The 19,621-nt window shown below is 47.9% G+C and overlaps 2 protein-coding genes across 3 annotated transcripts; one reads left to right on the forward strand and one right to left on the reverse strand.

Moving 5' to 3' along the window:
• The first annotated feature begins 2,534 nt into the window (after positions 1 to 2,534).
• On the forward strand, positions 2,535 to 13,327 carry LOC125514804 (putative F-box/kelch-repeat protein At1g15680). Of its 2 annotated transcripts, none has more exons than XM_048680158.2 (3): positions 2,535 to 3,720; positions 5,039 to 5,138; positions 13,008 to 13,327. In XM_048680158.2, the coding sequence occupies exons 1-2, from the start codon at positions 2,601 to 2,603 to the stop codon at positions 5,089 to 5,091; spliced, it is 1,173 nt and encodes a 390-aa protein (XP_048536115.1). In that variant the 5' UTR covers positions 2,535 to 2,600; the 3' UTR covers positions 5,092 to 5,138; positions 13,008 to 13,327. The 2 variants fall into 2 exon arrangements, with proteins under 2 accessions (XP_048536115.1, XP_048536116.1); XM_048680159.2 differs by having other exon boundaries at positions 2,537 to 3,720; positions 5,045 to 5,138.
• Positions 13,328 to 17,676: 4,349 nt separating this feature from the next.
• Positions 17,677 to 19,214, reverse strand: LOC147963789 (uncharacterized). The gene is made up of 3 exons (XM_087529706.1): positions 18,794 to 19,214; positions 17,956 to 18,049; positions 17,677 to 17,758 (listed from the first exon to the last, which is right to left on the reverse strand). The coding sequence occupies exons 1-3, from the start codon at positions 19,212 to 19,214 to the stop codon at positions 17,677 to 17,679; spliced, it is 597 nt and encodes a 198-aa protein (XP_087385832.1).
• Positions 19,215 to 19,621: the final 407 nt, after the last annotated feature.

A 19,621-nucleotide genomic window follows, 5' to 3' on the forward strand; every position in this document is an offset into this window, starting at 1 on the left:
ATTTCTAGCCAACGCACAATGGGAAAGTAGAAATCGCCCCATGCGCTGTCTCTGCCACTTGAAACCCTAACAACGGTTCCAGGCCAACTCGGCCAATATATTTCTCCCAATATCAAAGTTGTGAATAGTAAGGGTATGACAAATTGTGACGGAAACGTTAATGCGCTAAGTTGGCCTATAACGCGCTAAATGGCAGTAAACAACTTAGTATGATGCCCCTCCAAACGCTATAGAGCGCTATTTTAAACTTCGCTCAATGTTCATCATTGCTGGTAAAAGAATACTAGTGTTATTATTTAACTCAATGTGGAATTATTCATATTGTTGATATATGTGAAGGAGAATCACTGATCTGGAGTTTCACTCGAGGAAGTAATACTCAATGTGCTACAGATGACTGTACTGGAATACAGCGGATGAATTTGTTATGACCGACTCTACTGAAATGTTATTTATATGTAATGTTTTTCCGAGACAGCACGTGGCGAAGGAATTGGGTTTGTTTTGCAGGTTGTTGATCCACACGATTAAAATGAAAATTGGTCTTACATATACTCCCTCCATTCCATAATGTAAGATATTTTTGTAACCTAAACCTAACATAGCTCGCAAAAAACGTCTTATATTGTGCGACGGAGGAAGTACAATCTTTATCATGACATATATTTCACACATATGTGCTAGACTTGAAAACTGACATGCTTGATTGTGGTTGGTGACATTGCTTACGAGTCGTATGAATATTCCGAAAACTGATGAAATAATAAAACACCTAAAAATAGTGTAAAATAGATCCATGTCCACTACCCTCATTAGAGTTTGTAAATATATCCATGTCCAACTAGACTCATTATGCATTGTGAGTCGTAGCATGAAAAAACCCCAGAGGAACTAGAGTATAGCATATATAATTTCCAACAATCATAACTTCATTTCTCGTTGTGTGCTGTTGCATTTGCAAATCTTACGCTATGAGGATGAAAACCATCAGAACGATTCTTTTGTCCTCTACGTCAACAGAAGAAACGATGTAGAAGCTATCTAAGTTCCTCCTCCCCCACCCCCAAAAGCTAGGGTTCGTACCTCTCGTTGGTGCCGCCACAGGTCTGCCTCGCCTTTGGTTGCCCTAGGGCCATGGGGATGCGGTGGATTTTGGTAAGGGTTGTTAGTCGTTTCTTTGAGTTTTGTTAGGGTTTGTCTCCTGCTTAGGAAGGCCAGACGGCGACGGCTCCCTGAAGATGCAATAAAGGTCTCTCCAACTAGTCCATGTTCCGGTGGTACGGTGCGTCTAGCAACATTGGTGGGCGTGCGGAGGTGTGTCTTCCGCAGATCTATCCTCGGTGGATTTGTTTGGATCTAGTTGTTGTTCGTCTATATTCGTGTGTCTTTGGGTTGAATCCTTTCGATCTATGTTATTCTTTATCAGCGCGGTTCTTGTTCTGGTGCTCTGGTCCTATGGGACCTTAGCACGACGACTTCCCGACTGTCTACTACAACAAGTTGTGTCCGACTCCGGCGAGGGAGGGACGGTGATGGCGGCGCGCCTTTGGCTCACTTCAGTAGTTGTAGTCGTCACTAGATGGTTTATGTATTTGGATGTAATTTTTATCATTTCTGGTGTTTGTTGTACTGCTATGATTGAAGATGGATAGATTGAAGATTTTCTCAAAAAAAGAGAAAAACATAACAACAAAAAATGGACGAAGAAAGGGACATGGAGTATTTGATCCCGAGCTCACATGCTCCCGCTTGAACAGTAAAATATAAAAATAGTAAAAACATTCAAGAAAATCTGCATTTCTTTCTGATGAACATTGATGAATTGTCTAACTGCGTACAAAATTTCAGGTTGAAATGACATTCATGAAGGTTTGAAAAAAAAATTGATGATTCAAAAAGACTATTGTTGGAAGCATTTTGTAGCATCAATTTTGTTTATTTTTCGCAGACCTCCACGAATGTCATTTTGACCTGAAATTTTGCACCCAATTAGAACTTTCATCAAAGTTCATCACAAAAAAATATCAGATCTTTTTTGAATTCTTTTACTATTTTTTTGAATTTTATTGTCCATGCGGAAACATATAAGCTCAGGATCAAAATAGCACTTTCGCGAAGAAAGAAACAATTACATGGTGAGACACAACAACAAATAATCAAAGAAATTATTTGCCGTCTGCAAAACAGCCCTTCGAAACTAGTTTTTTTTACCATCAGTACAGACACAAGCGCTCATATATACGCACATACACTCACCCCTATGAACACACACACGTACACCCTACCCTATGAGCACCTCCGAAAGACTGAGCCCGCATATCATCTTGAAATTTACGGAAATTCTAAAATAAATTCAGGAATAAATGCGAGCGATTTAAACTCTGATGGGTTGAAAATACCATTGTCCGTCTAACCATCCAACCACATGTTGGTTCGCCCGAAACGAGTTAAGAGATGTTATTTTTATACGTTTGGCTACTGGGCTCGAAATCATAAATTAGCACACAACGTGGGCTTTAGTGTCCAGCCCAGTTCTACACGGCCTGCTCTTCATTTCAGCAGATCCCGCATCGCGTCAGTGACTGACTAGGGCGGGCGAGATGAGCAGCCGCCGCCACCTCTCGGCGGCGGCGGCGCCGCTGGATGACGAAAACCTACTCCCCGAGATCCTCCTCCGCCTCCCGCCGCAGCCCTCCTCCCTACCCCGTGCCTCGCTCGTCTGCAAGCGCTGGCGCAGCCTCGCCTCCGACCCCGGCTTCCTCCGCCGCTTCCGGATCCACCACCGCCGCAACCCTCCCCTCCTCGGTTGCTTCGTCCAAGAACTTCACGGTATCTCCTTCCTACCTGCTCTCGAGGCCCCCAACCGTGTCCCTCCTGGCCGCCTCTCTTTGGAGGCCGCCCACCTGTGCCGCTTTAGGCTACTAAACTGCCGCCATGGCTTCGTGCTCATCTACGATGGTACGAGGCACCAATTCCTCGTGTGGGACCCCATCACCGGCGACCAGCACCACCTAGCCATCCCCGCGCCGTTCGACAAGGCAGCGGGGATCCTGATCAACGGGGCGGTGCTTCGTGCTGTGGGGGACATCCACCACTTCCGTGTGGTCTGTATTGCAACACGCGGACTCAGCATGCCAGATGGAGAAGCAGCGCTCGCTTGCGTATACTCGTCGGAGACCGGCATGTGGGGTAACCTCATCTCGACGACGATTCCGTCCGGCCTCGACTCTCGTCTCTACTACATATTTGACATCACAGTTTCCACTGTGCCGATGCTGGTTGGGCACTACCTTTACTGGACTCTTACTGATTGTTCATCAATCATCCTTCAATTTGATCTCGAGAAGCAGAGTCTAGCTTTGATAAGGATGCCTGATTTTGCGTATGAAGCTCACATCATGGTTATAAGGGCAGATGGTGGTGGGCTGGGTTTCCTCTTTGTGGCAGATTACACAATTCAATTATGGAAGCGAAAGATCAGTTGCAATGGTGTTGCCTCATGGTGGCTGGAAAAAACTATTGAACTGGACAAACTACTTTCCCTTAATCCAAAGAAGGGCAGCATTATGGTACTAGGGTTTGCTGAGGAAAATAATATGGTGTTCCTGCGGACATTTATTGGCCTCTTTGCACTCCAGCTTCAGTCATTGCAGTTCAAAAAGCTATCCAAAACCGAAAGTATATCTCACTGCCATCCATTTGAAAGTGTGTATACTGCAGGTAATAACATGCCTTTCACAATGTGGGCATGACAAAAACAAGTTGTTATTTGATAATTGGTTGATGGAATGTTGTCCACATCCTTTGGTACTAAGCTAACAATTCTATGTAGTGTCATATCGATTATTTATATTGCTGCTTCATGACCTCTTCATTATATAGCGCTATTGTTCTGTAGCGTTTTTTTCTGTGGTCGCATTCTATGCAATGCATCTGAGCTGGACAAAGTATTTGTTAGCAGTATCTAGTACAGTACATGTCACCGGTTCTTATATAGCCAGGTGGCAGGTTGTCATTGTTCTAGTGTGGCGTGATTATTGTGATTGAAGCAGAGGGGGATTGGGGATACCTTCTTTGTCGAAAAAAAGTAGCAATTTCTTTCGAATATTCTGACACTATTATTATCACTACTAGTATTGTTACTATCATTGGACTTTAAGTCTAGCAGGCTTTCTGTCTGTCCAATTTTAGCATGTGAAGATCCATAGAATAAAACAGGTAACACCAAGTTGAAAATTATCTGTATAATAGTTGAACTAAATGTCATTTTTGCCCGGCTATTCACACATGCAAGAACTTTATATGGTAGTGGTAGTGCATAGCTGCAGTGCAGTTTTTTCCTCAAGATGAGGTACTACATAACAGTTGGAATCTTTAGATTACGACATCAAAACTAGAAATCAAGTGTATATAGCTTAATACGTGCAGTTGGAAGCTTAATGTTAGTTACAGTTCTGTCATTCAATATTGTTATCCCTGCTGATCTTCTAATATTTGTAAATCCACAACAATGAAAAGGTTTCAAATTTAGGAAACTATTGATGATTTTATCACTTGGAGGAGAGTCTTGCTATGAGTCGCAAGTCCATTGGCACCAGCATTTAAGAAAAAAACTGAGTTCATTTCATATTTTCAGCCTAGATTCATTTACTAATATAATCTTAATCTGAATTGTCATGATCACTTCTGTTGATAGGGTAGGTTAGTATGAGCATATCTGTTGTGTTTGATATACCATGAAATGAGCTTAAAATAATTCTAGATAACTTCTCTTTTCCGATTAGCTAATAGTCTGAGGCTGCATATGTTCTTCATTTTTATGGTATTAATGAATATATGCTGTTTTGAGGGATATTCCTCGAAGTTGACTAGAAGTGTGGTTTTGTCTACCCATTCCTTATGTTGTTTCAGCCCTGAGATTTTTTTTCCTTTCTAAAATTACGCCCATAGGTTTATCTGAATATCACCTTGATGCATTCTCATATCTACTCATTTTCTTTTGGAATATAATTGGTTATTTAACTTATTATCCTTCTAGAAACAGATGTTGGCGGTGAACATGGTCGATCTGAACTTTTGAACAATGCATAAGGTGACTGGCTGATCAGATACACTATCATGATATATTGGTTGATCAGGTAAGCTTATCTTCTGCATGGAAGTTGAGGTATCTGAAATGTTATTTTTGTTGTATAAGATGCCACTTCTACAAACCAAATGTAAAGAGAGGACTCCCAAGATTCTCCATACGAGCCTTTGCTAAACCGTTGCTCCCCTGGCTACCCCCCGTCATGCTCTCATGGCAGTCTGCTTCCTGCATCTCTTCTGTATGTGTTGCTTCCTCATCCCTTCCCCAGCAGCTTTTCATCCCCTTCATAATGTGCCTTTACCCAGCTACTGGATTTGCGCTTTAGCTTGCCCTTCCTTCTATCATACTGCCTTGTTGCGGGTCTATTTCATCCTTAGTTCTCCAGTTCCTTCTGATAATGCAAGTGCTTCTCTCCCTCTAGCTTCCCAGATGACAGTTGACTTGAACCCTTTCCCATTCCTTATTGCTTTGTTCGTGCCTCCTCATAGATGAGAATGCAATGCTAAGTAGTGGCAGAATTAAAAACTTCCCTTTACTATGCTTTTTCAATATTTTCTGGTTTTACTTTTACTGGTTGGTAATTGTGTCCGGGGATGACCCCTGGGTAGGTGCATCAACACTTAGCAATTTTCAAAACATCAGGGCGGCAATCGCCACTCGATCCGGCTCGCCTTCCAGTCGTCTGTCTGGCTCCAGGCCGGCTGGGCACGGCGACAAAGCTTCGGCCGACTGGCCGCAGCTGGCAGACAACGGGTCAGCGCCCGTCCCATCCAGCCGTACGACAAGATCGCTCCCCCAGGACGGGGAGAGCATAGCAATAGTGCACCCCTCACCGCTGACCGAAAGAGGCATGGCTAAAGTGCGTGCGGCTCCGCTGACCGGGGAGATTGATGTTAGCGCAACAAGGCACTGTGCCAACTACTTTGTGATGCGGCGGGCGACGTGCCACAGTGACGTCCTGCCGGCGGGTCCCACAGCCGGCGGCCCCACGAGAAGATGAAGACAATGACACGAGGGCCCCGCCCCCACTTAGATTTACCATTGTACCTTGGGAGGTCAGTCTATAATACCTCCCAGGAGCCCCCCATGCAGGGAGTCGGCTCATTCATCCCACACACAGACAAATACATGCAAGGAGAACAGGAGAGCTAGCTCCTTTCTACTCCACCCAAACAGCTCAAGGAGCACCATTGAAGTTCCATTGTGATCCTCTTAGTAGATCCGGTAGGACTAGGGGTGTTACCTCCCTTAGAGGGCCCCGAACCTGGGTACATCGTCTGTCTCGCACCACTTGTCCCCAATCTCGCCTCCGGAACCCACCAGCGTCTTTTGGCCCCAACCACGTTCAATAAGCCTACCCATGGCATCTGCCGCGAGCACACCACGATAGTTGGCGCCCATCATGGGTCTGGCCGTTATGTTCCGGATGAGACCCTTCACTCCCTCCGGCGAGCGCATCACGCATGGTCTGATCAGCCTGCCCGGTGCAGTCGCCTGCCCTGTAGGCGGCTCCGTCGCCCCCTTCGGCGAGCTGCGCGTCTTTGTCGCGCTCGTCCCCGACGAGTACCCCAGCGGGGTGCTCATCGTCTCTGACCTGCTGTCGTCTGGCGGCAGCAACGTCGCAGCGACATCGACGACCTCTGTGTTCGCGTAGAGGTGCTCACCATCTCTATTTGTAAAGCGTCCCTAAAGCGTCAGAGCACCCTCTAGGCTCAAAGCGCCCACCTCGCTTTAGATATGTGTCTAAGGCGTCCGCCTTAGACATTAAAGCGTCTGAAGCGCCTGCTTAGGCATCCTGATTGGCGCTTTAGGGCAGAGAGGACGCCTTAGACTTGCCAAGTAGGGGGACAGAGATTTCTGGCGGGGAAAAAGGGCTGGGCGGGAACACAAGGGCGGGAAAACTGGGCTCACATGTGAAACAGTTACAGGAGGGGATAGAAAGAGAGAGAACCAAAACCAGAGCGTGCAAATCTCTAGGCTTTCAGCTCTCTCCTCTCTCCTCTAGGAGCAACTTCCTCAGATCTGCACAAGCTTCCTCCTCTCCGGCCAGAGCCCCTCCTCCTCTCCAGCTGTAGCCCCTTCCCCCTCCTCTTAAGCAACCACAATGTATGGCTCCTACCCTCTTCTCTCCCCGTTCCCCTCTCTTCGCTCTTTCTTCCATGCTCAGATCTGCACCAGCTTGTCATGCCTTTCCTGCTCTGTTATGTGTTATGCTATGCACAGCTCCTCTGCTGTTATGTGCTGCTACTACCTCTCTTATAGTAGTTGGCTAGTTGCTTACTGCTTAGTGGATGGATTAGAATATATGTGCTCACTGGTAGATTAGAATCAACATATGTATGTCTCACTGAATGGTACTCTATTCTAGTGCCCATCAGGTTCAGAGTATGTCTAAAGCGTCGCCTCGCTTTATGCTTTACCTCTTAAGTAGTGAGGCTTCGCTTTACCGCTCTAAAAACATAGCTCACCACCGAGTGCAGCACCACCTACGGCCGCAATTGGCGTGCGGTTGCGGTGGCTGCGCGGCTACCGCCGGCGTTGGCCAGTCCAACCCTCTGCTGACAACGGTGCAGAACCTGCACGCTCCCATAGTGCCAAGCTCCGATCCGGCTGTCGCTGCGGCTGAGCTCGAGGTGTCCCGCAAGCTCTTGCTTGCCGAGGCTACCAAGCTCGTCGCCACGCGGCGCCAGATGGAGTCCGCGCAGGGTGAGTACAACACCGCCTAGGGCCTCACTCCGGCTGGCGTCGAGCCGAGCCGACAGGGAGACGTGCGACGCTGTGGCGGCGCCATTGGTGAGCCGTTCGCCGCCAACCGACGCACCTACGCTACTCCCGCCCAGAACATGAGGGCCGCGCAGGAGGCCGAGTCTGAGGCCGAATTCGACCACCTGGAGGGCGAGGCGCTCCTGCAGCAGTGCGTCCGCGACCTCATCACAGCAGAGCAGTACGGGTCGGGCCCCTTTGGCTCGGAACCCCCATGCTGGTCGACGGTCTACAGCCGAGCAGGCCCCCGGCACACTTTCCAAGCTTCCTCTCTGCCGGCTTTCAGCCTCGAGGGCTGGTCCCGTGGCAGCGGGGGAGGCTGGTGTCATCGTGACGCGCCTGCCGGCCCCACTCGCTGGCAGCATGCTCCTTTGACCCCGCTCGCACGCCGAGAACGATCGACTTCTGCTTGTTTGGCTGTCTGCCCTTTGGTCGTCGATTGGCTTGGGCCCCGCGACCTTCCAGATGAGAACGACGCTCGCCATCGCATCGAGCAGCTGGCCCGCTTCCTCGCATTGGAGGAGGAAAGCCTGGTCGGGCCGGCTTGCTTCGTCCCGCGCATCCATGGCGAACCCTTCCCCAAGAGCGTCACGCTCCCTCGCACACCCCCAAGTACAACTGGACTGCCAAGCCGGAGGATTGGCTTACCGACTACACCAAGGCCGTCGGCATAGCCGGCGGCAACAAGCGCGTGGTGGTGCATTACGTGCCGCTCATGCTGCTTGGCTCGGCCCGGACGTGGCTGAACAACCTGCCTGCCAACAGCATCAACACCTAGCTGGTCTTTGACGAGGCGTTTGTGCGCAACTTCATCGGCACGCACAAGCGTCTTGGCCGGCCCCGCCAGCTCTCCATGTGCATCCAGGGGCCAGATGAGACCCTCCGCGAATACCTTACGCGGTGGACTAAGCTGCGCAACGACTAGTACTTCATCAACGGGTGCCAGGACGGCACCCTGCTCAAGCACAAGCTCATGCGCTTCTACCCAGCGACCATGGCCACGACAGACAAGTACGCCACGACCGACTCCGCCATGAGGGTGCAGGTCCGGCTGGGCGCATCTGGCGGCCGGTTGGAGACGGTGGCCGGCAGAACAACAACAACAACAACAACAACAACAAGCGGAAGGGCGACCAACCAGATACCCGCTGCAGTAGCCGACAAGTTGCTGCTGAGTAGGGAGGTAGCCGGCGGCAACGAACCGACAAGGGCGCCTGGCTGCCCAAACTCACTTTCGAGTAGATGCTCAACGCGCCATGCAAGCACCACAGCGGCGCAAAGCCTTCTTCCCACATGACTCGACAGTGCACCTGGACACATACGCCTGGCACGAGGCGTGGGTGCTTTGCCTCCCCCACTGCCTCCTCCGCCATCGCCGGCTCCGGCAGCCGGCATGCTGCGCGCTGACTTTCCTCGGCGGGATGTGTCCTACATCGTCTTCACCAGCGCGACTGACGACAAGCACAACTTGCGCATGCGGTCCAAAGGTGAACGCCACCGCTCGCCCCGTTCCTTGGTTCATGCACTGGTCTGAGAAGCCGGTCACCTGGCGCCGGGAGGACCACCCGACCGTTATGTCCACGCCGGGTGGCTACGTCCTCGTCCTCGAACCCACTTTCGCTTTAGAGAAGCGCACCTACCGCTTCACGTGGGTGCTCATCGATGGCGGTAGCAGCATCAACATCCTCTACCGTGACACCATGATCAAGCTGGGCCTCAAGGAGAAGCAACTGCAGCCCAGCCAGACGATCTTCCACGGCATCGTGTCGGGGCTCTCTTGCTCCATCAGCAAGGTCCGGCTGGACGTGCTGTTTGGCGACCCGCACAATTTCCGCCGTGAGCCGATCTGGTTCGAGGTGGTGGATCTGAGCAGCCCCTACCACGCGCTTTTGGGCCGGCCCGCGCTGGCCAAGTTCATGGCGGTGCCCCATTATGCCTACCTGAAGCTAAAGATGCTGGGTCCCAAGGGCATCATCACCGTAGCCGGTGACTACAGAAAATCCATTGAGTGTGCGGAAGCCGGCTCCAAGCTCGCCGAGTGTCTGGTCATTGTGGAGGAGAAGCGCTAGCTTGTGGCTGTCCCGTGAGCAGCTGGCCATGCCGACTCCTCCTTTCCAGCAGCTGGCTAACGAGTCGTCCTTTTAGCCGTCCAAGGACACCAAGCAAGTTCCACTGGACCCAGCTAACTTGGCCCAGTGCGCCACCGTCAGCACCTACCTCGACAACAAATAGGAAGGCGAGTTCGTCGACTTCCTTCGTGAGAACCGGGCTATCTTTGCATGGTGCCCCAAGGACATGCCTGGTGTTTCGAGGAAGTTCGTTGAGCACAAACTTCACGTGCGGCTGGATGCCATGCCGGTCAAGCAACCGCTCCGCCGTTTCTCCGAGGAGAAGTGAAGAACCATTGGTGAGGAGATCGCCCGGCTGCTCCCAGCCGGCTTCATCATGAAAGTGTTCCACCTCGAGTGGCTGGCCAACCCGGTCCTCGTTTTGAAGAATGGCACATGGCGCATGTGCATCGACTACACCAGCCTGAATAAGGCATGCCCCAAAGACCCTTTCGCCCTGCCTCGGATCGATCAGGTGATTGACTCCATGGCCGGCTACGAGCTGCTGTCGTTCCTCGACGCTTACTCCGGCTACCAACAGATCAAGTTGGACTCGGCCGACCGGCTGAAGACCTCCATCCCGTCCATTGGGGCCTACTGCTACATCACCATGTCATTCGACTTGAAGAACGCCAGCGCCACCTTCCAGCGCTGCATGCAGAAATGCCTCCTGCCGCAGATCGGCGGGAACGTGCATGTATACGTGAACGACATCGTGGTGAAGACCAAGAAGCACCCACCCTCCTGGACGACCTCCGGGAGTCGTTCGCAAACCTGCGCGAGTACCAGATCAAGCTCAACCCGGAGAAGTGCGTGCTAAGTGTGCGAGCCGACCAGCTCCTTGGCTTACTCGTCTCCGAGCATGGGATTGACGCCAACCTAAGAAGATCAAGGCCGTCGAGCGCATGCGCAAGCTGGCTTGGTTGCGCGACGTCTAGAAGTTCATCAGCTGCTAGGCGTCCCTCAGCCGGTTCGTCAGCCGGCTGGGGGTGAGGGTCCTGCCCCTGTATCAATTGATAAAGAAGACTACCTCTCGAGTGGACGGACGAGGCCTTCCGCGACCTCAAGCGCATGCTCTCCACCGCACTCGTCCTGGCCGCGCCGGCTGAGAAAGAGCTCATGCTGATGTACATTGGGGCTACCACCCACGTGGTCAGCGTGGTGATGCTGGTGGCCTGAGGCCGGCAAGGCGCAGCCAGTGCAGCGGCTGGTCTACTACCTGAGCGAGGTGCTCTCCCTCTAAGCAAAACTACCCCCACGGCGAGAAGATGTGCTACAACGTGTACTTTGCCGCCAAGAAGATGAAGCAGTACTTCCAGGAGCACCTCATCACCACGGTGAGCACGACTCCCCTCTCGGAGATCATCGGCAGTCGGGATGCCATCGGTCGGGTCGCCAAATTGGCCATCGAGCTGGCTGCCCACACGATCCACTATGAGCCCTGCATGGCCATCAAGTCCCAAGCGCTGGCTGACTTCCTGCCTCCTCCCGACTCGATGCACTGGTGCATGCACTTCGATGACTCAAGGATGCACACCGGCTTGGGAGCCGGCATCGTCTTGTACTCCCCCAAGGGTGACGTGTTGAAATATGCGTTGTAGATCCACTTCGTTGCCTCGAACAACGTGGCGGAGTACGAGGCTCTCCTCCACGGCCTCCGGTTGGCCAATGAAATCGGCATCCGACGCATGTTGTGCTTCGGTGACTCGGATCTGGTGGTTCAACAAGTCTCTGACGAGTGGGACGCCAGGGACGCCAACATGGCTAGCTATCGCTTCCTCGTCCAGCAAATCAACGGTGACTTCGAGGGCTGTGAGTTCCACCACGTCTCTCGAGGCGACAACGAGGCGGCTGAACGTTGGCCAAGATTGGCTTCACCCGGCAAGCAATTCCAACCGACGTCTCCCTCGAGCAGCCGCACTAGCATTCCATCAAGCCCTCCCCCGATTCGCAGTCCATCTTCGTCCCAGCCGACCTGACGGTTCTTGCATCCGGCTCGGGGGCTGCCAGCTCCAGCCCGGGAACTTCTGCGTCCGGTCCGCGGCTACCGGCTCCGGTCCGGGGGCTCTTGCATCCGGCTCGGGGGCTGCTAGCTCTGGCCCAAGGGCTGCCGGCTCCGGCCTGAGGGCTTCCGCGTCCGGCTCAGCGGCTGCCGGCTCCGTTCCGCTGCCTCCCGACCCAACTGGCCCTGCGCATGCGGCCGTCCTGACAGTGGCGAAAAATTGTTGGTTTTGTCCAGTAATGCTGATAAGATTGAGCTTTGAGCTTTTGGCACTAGTTCCACAGTGATAATTAAGGAATGCTGACTGCCTGAGTCATACCAAAGTTGTGAGACGACTAGGATGGGATGCCTCAGGCGAAAGCCTAGTGCCAACCTCGTCAGCAACGATGATGGCGACGCCTTCGGGTGCCGCTTCCCTTCAGGGAGGCGTCATTGGGGAGCTCCGGGCGAAAGCCTCAGATCCTTCTCTTGATCGGACGATGATGGCATCTTCGATGTCGTCCCCCCCCCCCCCCCCCCCCCTGGGTGCGCTGTTTTGGAGCCATGGATCCGCAGCTGGTGACCTGATGTTTGTTTTTGGAGCGGTTGTTGGAGTGTTCGGTGGTGGCGGTGGAATGATCTGTGGCGGTGACCGGTGCCTTGGTCATCCTGGTGATGATGGTTGACCTATCTCGTTGGGTCTCATGGCGGTGGTGAGATCTTGGTGTTTAGTGCCCTTTGAAGGGGCCTGAGGTTTTGTTGCATTGCATAGTGCTTTGGTTCCCTCTATTTCTGATGGTGGTTCCCTCTCTTGATCTGCCCAGTGGTGATGGGTGCTAATTTCTTGGTGTTGACTGCTTGTCATAGCTCGTTTCTGGTTGTTCTTCTGTTGTTCCCTGTCACTTGTATATGTTGGGTGCTACCTGCTGTAGCTGCTGTGTTGTATCTCAATCTTGTTTTACGAAAGTGAAAATCCTTTAGGCCGGCTTTTGCCCGCTGTAGCAGCTTCAATAAAAAATTACATATTGGTCTCGGTGTTTGGCTGATGACGTTGGTTGCTCTGCAGGTACCTGGATCTGGTAGCTGAGATGCAGAAACGGCTTGTTTGCTGTAGGTTCTATGCACCATGTACTGGTCAGCGCTGTAGTGGACTTGTAGGAATTAATTTGAACATTTTGTTCGCTCATGACTATAATGTAATATGAAAATTGTGTTAATTCACGCATGCCATGTATTTTCTGTAAAAGTTAGTCAATTGACACGAAGACGTAGTGACTTGCTTGGATTAATTAGATCCATGATGTCTCATGTGTGTGTGAGCTGAATTTTTATCTGCTTCTCATAGTGTCAGTAATGAATGTTCAGTTATTCTGCTTTCTTTCTTCAGACATCTGGCATCAATTGCGGTTTGTTATGTTTGAACTATTTTAGAGTCATTGTGACCCAGACAGGAATAGGTAAATGAAAGGAAAAATATATGGATTAGCTTCTGCACATTGATAACCGCCTGTATTTTTGAGATTCTGGGATAAAAGTTGCAGTGCCCGTCCCAGGTGAAACCCTTGTTACTGGCGAAATTTTGGTTGACACTCCTCTCTGATCATCCTTTTGAAAGGACAGGTCAAGTCTGAAACATTCAGTGTAGTTAACTTTCAGCTCTGATGCAGATTCAGAGCCGACAATACAAATTATGTACCAAACCAATTGATTGTTTATGTGCATGCACAACTCGTTTAATTACTTATATCCAAGAGATATCTTAGACTACCCACAATGGGAGTAATATAGATAGTAACATCACACATATCGGAATAAAACAGATGATGTGACAAGCAATAAATGAAGAAAGAGAGGTATGTAGTAACATAGCTAGTTACTACTAGTAATAAATGAAGTGTTTCATGTTATCACACATATGTTACTCCTCACTATAAAGGTAGTAACATACACTATAACATGTGCATGTTACTAGTCTACGTTACTATCTATTGTGGCTAGGCAGAAGCATGGAGCATCCAATTTGTACATTCAGCCGTTACCTATTGGGTCGATCGACATCACCATTGGGAGATTGATCGGACATCACCATTGGGTCATAAACACTATTCTGATCACGGGATTCAGAATAGTATTCTGATCACAACATGAACTTCCCGAGTAACACGCTTGACCTTCCCCGAGTACTAGGTTGAACTTCAGCTAAAAGGTGTCCAAATGGGGCTTGGGATATACCGTTGTATAGCTATGGACATCAGTATTATGACCCAAGTTAAATTTTTGGCAAAATATAAGCGCTTTAAGAGCAGTTTTGAAAACCGTTTTTTCTTCGCACAAAAAACGTGAATCGTATTTTCGATCGCATTTTTAAACCGTTTATCGGAATGAGGCAAATAATATGGCGTTGGAAAGCTGCTGCAAAACCGCTCCTTCCACATGTTGAAAGTTTTCTCTAATTCCCTACGGTTAAAGAGTAATTCAGAAAATCGTAAAATTTCGCAAACCGAACACCCGAGTTCGTATTTTCGACGCCATTTCTAAACGGTTAATCCAATTGAGGCAAATAATATGGCGTTGGAAAGCTTATGAAAATGCGCTACTTTTTTATGTTAAAAGTTTTTTCTATTTTTGAATGGTTTAAAAGTAATTTAGAAAACGGTACAAGTTCCACCGAGTTCGTATTTTCAAGCTAATTTTTTAATCGTACGTCCAAATGCAGCAAATGATATGGCGTTGGAAATCTTGAAGAAATGCGAAACTTTTTTGTATATATTGTTTCTCCTAATTCATTACGGTTTTATGTCAGTTTTGAAAATGGTTAAAAACGTATTTTTGCCGTAATTTCTACAAACTTTATCCGAATGGGGCAAATAATATACCGGTGAAAAGCTACGGAAAATGCGAAACTTTTTCATGTTGATGGTTTTCTCTGAATCCTGACCGTTTTTAAGTAATTTCGAAAATGGCGAGATCATTCGTTCTACCTTTACCGCGAAACAGATTCTTCGAAAATAGACCGTGTGAAGAATCTGAACTTCTCGGCGCGTGTACCTGAACTTCACTCTGTTTTTCACGTGATTTTTTGCTTGTAGCTCTCCATCCACTCACCGGAATTGAGCAAGTGATATACCGATGGAAAACTGCTGTAAACACGCAACTTTCCCGTGTTGATCGTTTTTTCATACTCGCGACAATTTTAAAAGTTTTTCATTTGAAATTCATTCACTATAGTAGTTGAACTTCCTACTGTTTTCACGTTGAACTTCTATGACGTGTTTTTAATTTTCCCATCCATTTTCATCAGTGTTACACAAATGAGATTACTTTTGTACAAACCTCTTTCACAATAATTTTTTTAATTTTCTCCGACGGAGGACTTGAACTTACACAAATGATATTCCTGTCGTTTTGAAGTAAATTAGAGAAATGACGAGATCATGATTTCTGACTTCATTGCGAATGGAAACGCACTGCGTGAAGTAGTTGAACTTCTCGGACATGTCTGTTTGAACCTCACTCTGTTTTTGACGTGCTGATTTTTGCACTACGTGAAGTAGTTGAACTTCTGAGGCATGTTTGTTTGAACTTCACTCTGTTTCACTTTAATTTTTTTATTTTTATATGAAATACACACCATGTACTACGTGAACTTCTGGTTATTATCACTTTGAACTTCTCTCTGGTTTGAGATAATTATTTTAAAACACAAAAAACAACATTTTTTTGTATTTTTGGACATCTAAATACACGGTGAACCTCTCTCACAATAATTTTTTGAACTTTCCCTCGCCGAGCACTTGAACTTCTAGCAACCATTTTTTTCGTTTATGAGTTGTTTTTAAAAGTGCAAAAAATGGCATTGTGTTTTTTATTTTTTGAACAGGTAAATCCTATGTTTTAATAAACTCCGAACTTCTCTGTTATTTCAATTTGAACTTCCCCTTTTTATATATTTTGAGTAAAGAATTGTATTGGATTTTTGTATGGAAAAAAAAATCAAACATGGAAATACAAGGTGAACCTCTGTCGCAAGAATTTTTGAACTTCTCCGGACATAGCACTTGAACTTCTTCCAACAAACCTTTTAAGATTTTATTTTTCTATACTTTTTATTCTCACCTGAAATGCATTCCTTGCAGTGCTTGCACTTCTCATTGTTTTCATTATGAACTTCTGTCACATTTTTGTGTATACATCGAATTACACGCAATTGAAGGTTGGACGTCAGTTTTTGCCATTTTTAACACATGTAATTGGAGGTCGGGCGTCCCGCGATATAAATTCTGAACCATGCACAAAGGAGCACGTGCACTTCTTGCAACAAACCTTTTAAGCTTTTTGTTTTCTATTCTTATATTCTTATCTAAAACGCATCACGTGTAGTAGTTGAACTTCCCTCTGTTTCCACCTTGAACTTCTATCACATATTTTTGTTCAACCTCTCTCATAAGAATTTTTTAACTTTCTCGGGCCGAGTACTTGAACTTCTAGCAAAAAATTTGGACTTTGCCTTTTTATTCATTTTTTCACTTATGAAACACACACCATGTACGTGAACTTCTGGTTGTTATCACTTTTGACTTGCTCTCTACTTAAAACACTCATCAAAATTGAGCATGTAAATCCTAGGTTTTTATAATCTCTGAACTTCTCTGTTTTTTTAATTTAAACTTCTTAGTTTTATTCTTTGAAAATAAAAAAATGGTTTTTATGTAAACGTCGTACATTTTAAAAAAAATTTGAACTTCATACTTTAATTTTGCATAAAAACTGGAAATTTTGAGTTTTTTGTATACATCGAACTACTCCATTTTTTAAAATTTGAAATGCCAAAAACGACACTACAGTTTAGCATCGAAAATTTTCAACTTTTATAGACATCAAACTACTCCCTTTTTCATTTTTTGAACCTCTGTGTATTTCTAGAAATTGGAAATTTTGAAGTTTTATTAGTAAATGTCAAACTTCTTTGTTATTTGTAACCGATCTTTTTGGTGTATTCGTTAGTAACGATAAAAACTCGAGTTTTTGTACTAAATATCGAACTACTCCATTTTTTGAAATCGAACTTTTTGGCTTATTATTTAATAACGAGGAAAATCTGGGTTCTTGATATACATTGAACTATTCTATTTTTTTAAAATCAAACTTCTTGATTTTTTTTCAATTTGCACTTCTTGGTGTTATTCATTTCTAACAGAAAAAAATCCTACTCCTTCCGTCCCATAATATAAGAGCGTTTTTGACACTACACTAGTATAAAAAATGCTCTTATATTATGGGACAGAGGGAGTAGTTACTAGGAACTTGTACAGAACGTCGAGAATCCAAAACAAAGTGTAGCCGTAGTAGCTAGGAACTTATACAAAATGCCGAGAAATAACTTTTTACTCTCTCAACACAGAATCCAGTGTGGCAGCTGGGCAGCAGCGCAGAGCCCACATATTATACTTGAACGTAGTATAACACTAGTTCAACAATTATCAAACACCTGGTTGACATCGAATTTACACAACTGAACCAGGTTAGGAGCTTTTCAAGGGGTGATAATGTGAACAGCCTGTCCTATGTATTGTGGTATACAGTGGCATCAAAAGGTTACTAGCCATAGCATGAACACCTGCAGAAAAAACATAGAAGTTGAGAGGCTATTCTATACCCTGTTAGTAGTAGCAAAAATTCACAAACCAAACAGACACAAGAAAAAAAGGCCTCACCGAGAAAAAATAAGCTAACTTCTAGCCTGTATCTAATGGCCGAGGTCGTGGCAATCCCAGGGTTGCTTGTCGCAGCGGCAGATGGGGCGGCGGCGTGTGGGGGCTGCCACGAAGAAAAAGTATTGATGTTAGCAAAGAAAGATAGGATAAATTAAGGTATGCCATTTAGGAAAATAAATGAAAGTTTGCTCTGCATGGTTGCTCCAACAAAATAAATTTCTTCATTTCTGGTACCTACTTTTTGTATTGCAGGTAGAATTTTCAGTAATGTACGCAATCATCCAAGAAACAAAGCAGTACCTCAATTCTCTGTAGCTTAAGTTCCACAAATCACTAGTCCATGTATTTGTAGTGCAAGTGTGTTTCGACTGAGCCATCAAAAAAATCTTTTTTTAACCTGAAAGTGGTGAGGGAAATAAGGCAAAACGTTGTATATGAATTAAAAACATAACTGGATTACTGCTGGCTAGTGACTGAGCATATGCCCATGAAGAATTAACTGCTGATCAAACAACCACATGCTCTGGTTTCACTCCTCTAATAGCAAGTACGCAGTAGTCCAAGATGAAAACAGACTGAAGAATAAGACATCAGTTCTAACTAACAAGAAGCAATTCACCTGCTCCTTCTACAGTTGTATCCATGAGCGGATGTTTTAACTGCTCTGTCGATGATACTCTGGTTTAACTGCTCCATATTTCTTTTTTAACAACATATGAAATGAACAGCTAATCAAAATTAGAAAGGGACTCTTTTTTTATGCAGACCCAATTGTTTATTTAACATAATATAAGACGAAGAACAGAGAAACATTCATACCAACATTACTAAATTGCAAACAATATTGTAGAAACAAACATTAGAGCTACCTATCGACAGTCCAAGTACACACCTAATGAAGAAATCGATTCCAAGCTCCAAGTGCTATAGCAGCCTATGGCAAAGCTAGCAAATAACAACAGCTTAACCCAACAAAAGGGCACAACACAGAGCAACCGTAGTAGTGTAGCGGAATTAGAATGTTCAGATTTACATGGTCTTCATCTAGCAGCAGATTTACACAGAGGAGTAGCAACAATTCAGACGTTCAAGTAAGAGACGATGGGAAGGTCGACCAGACAAGCCAGAGAAGGTCACATGTGATGAATGCTGAGGCAGGGGTTGCAGAGGTGATAGCGAGAGTCCTCCACCGAGGGGCGCGAGCAGCTGGAGGAAGAGGAAGCCGCCACTGGCTGCGTGGGAGAAGGCCCGAGGTGGTGTAGGCTCTTGGCGACGCCAGAGGTGAGGAGCGGCGCCGGCGGTGGGGTGCGTGGCTGCGGGACGGTCTGTTGGAGGGAGAAGGGAGGAGGTGTCCAGGTGAGGCGCGGTGAGCTGCTCCTAGTGCCGGCGCCCCTTGTTCTGCTCCTCCCGGTGGTGGTGCCTCTGCCCTGTGTTCCTTCGTCCCGGGAGGAGCTCGGGCAAGACCGGATCCGCGCGCAGAGGGGGACATCCCGGTGGTGGTGGGCGGCGGCGTGGCGGCGCGCATCGCTGGGGCTTTTGGATGCGGGAGAGGGAGGCATGGCGGTTGAGGAGACGACCTCGGCGTTCCTTGACACGGCGTCGGAGCTCGTCAAGGATCCAGGGGAGGGGATGGCGCGGGGATGCGTGGAGCCAGGAAAGGGGGCGCTCGCGTCGCCAGGGCGGAGGACATCGCCGGGATCTGGTCAGATTCGACCGGAAGTTCAGGGCGCGGCTCTCCGGGGCCCGGGGCTTTCGCGGGATGCAGGCGGCGGTGCAGGTTGGGAGGGGCAGCGCCGAAGGGATGCAGGCAGCGGTGAAGTTTGGGAGGGGCGGCGCCGGGCGCGGTGAAGGTTGGGACGGGCGGCGCCGGTGACGGTGAAGGTTGGGAGGGGCGACGCCGGCGGGGGTGGGTTGGTCGGGCCGCACCGCGCGTGGTAGTGGGGGAGAGGGCGGCAGGTGGGTGCGG

Source organism: Triticum urartu, chromosome 6A, assembly GCF_056163025.1.
Source record: "Triticum urartu cultivar PI428250 chromosome 6A, HENAU_Tu73, whole genome shotgun sequence".
Lineage (NCBI taxonomy): Eukaryota > Viridiplantae > Streptophyta > Magnoliopsida > Poales > Poaceae > Triticum > Triticum urartu.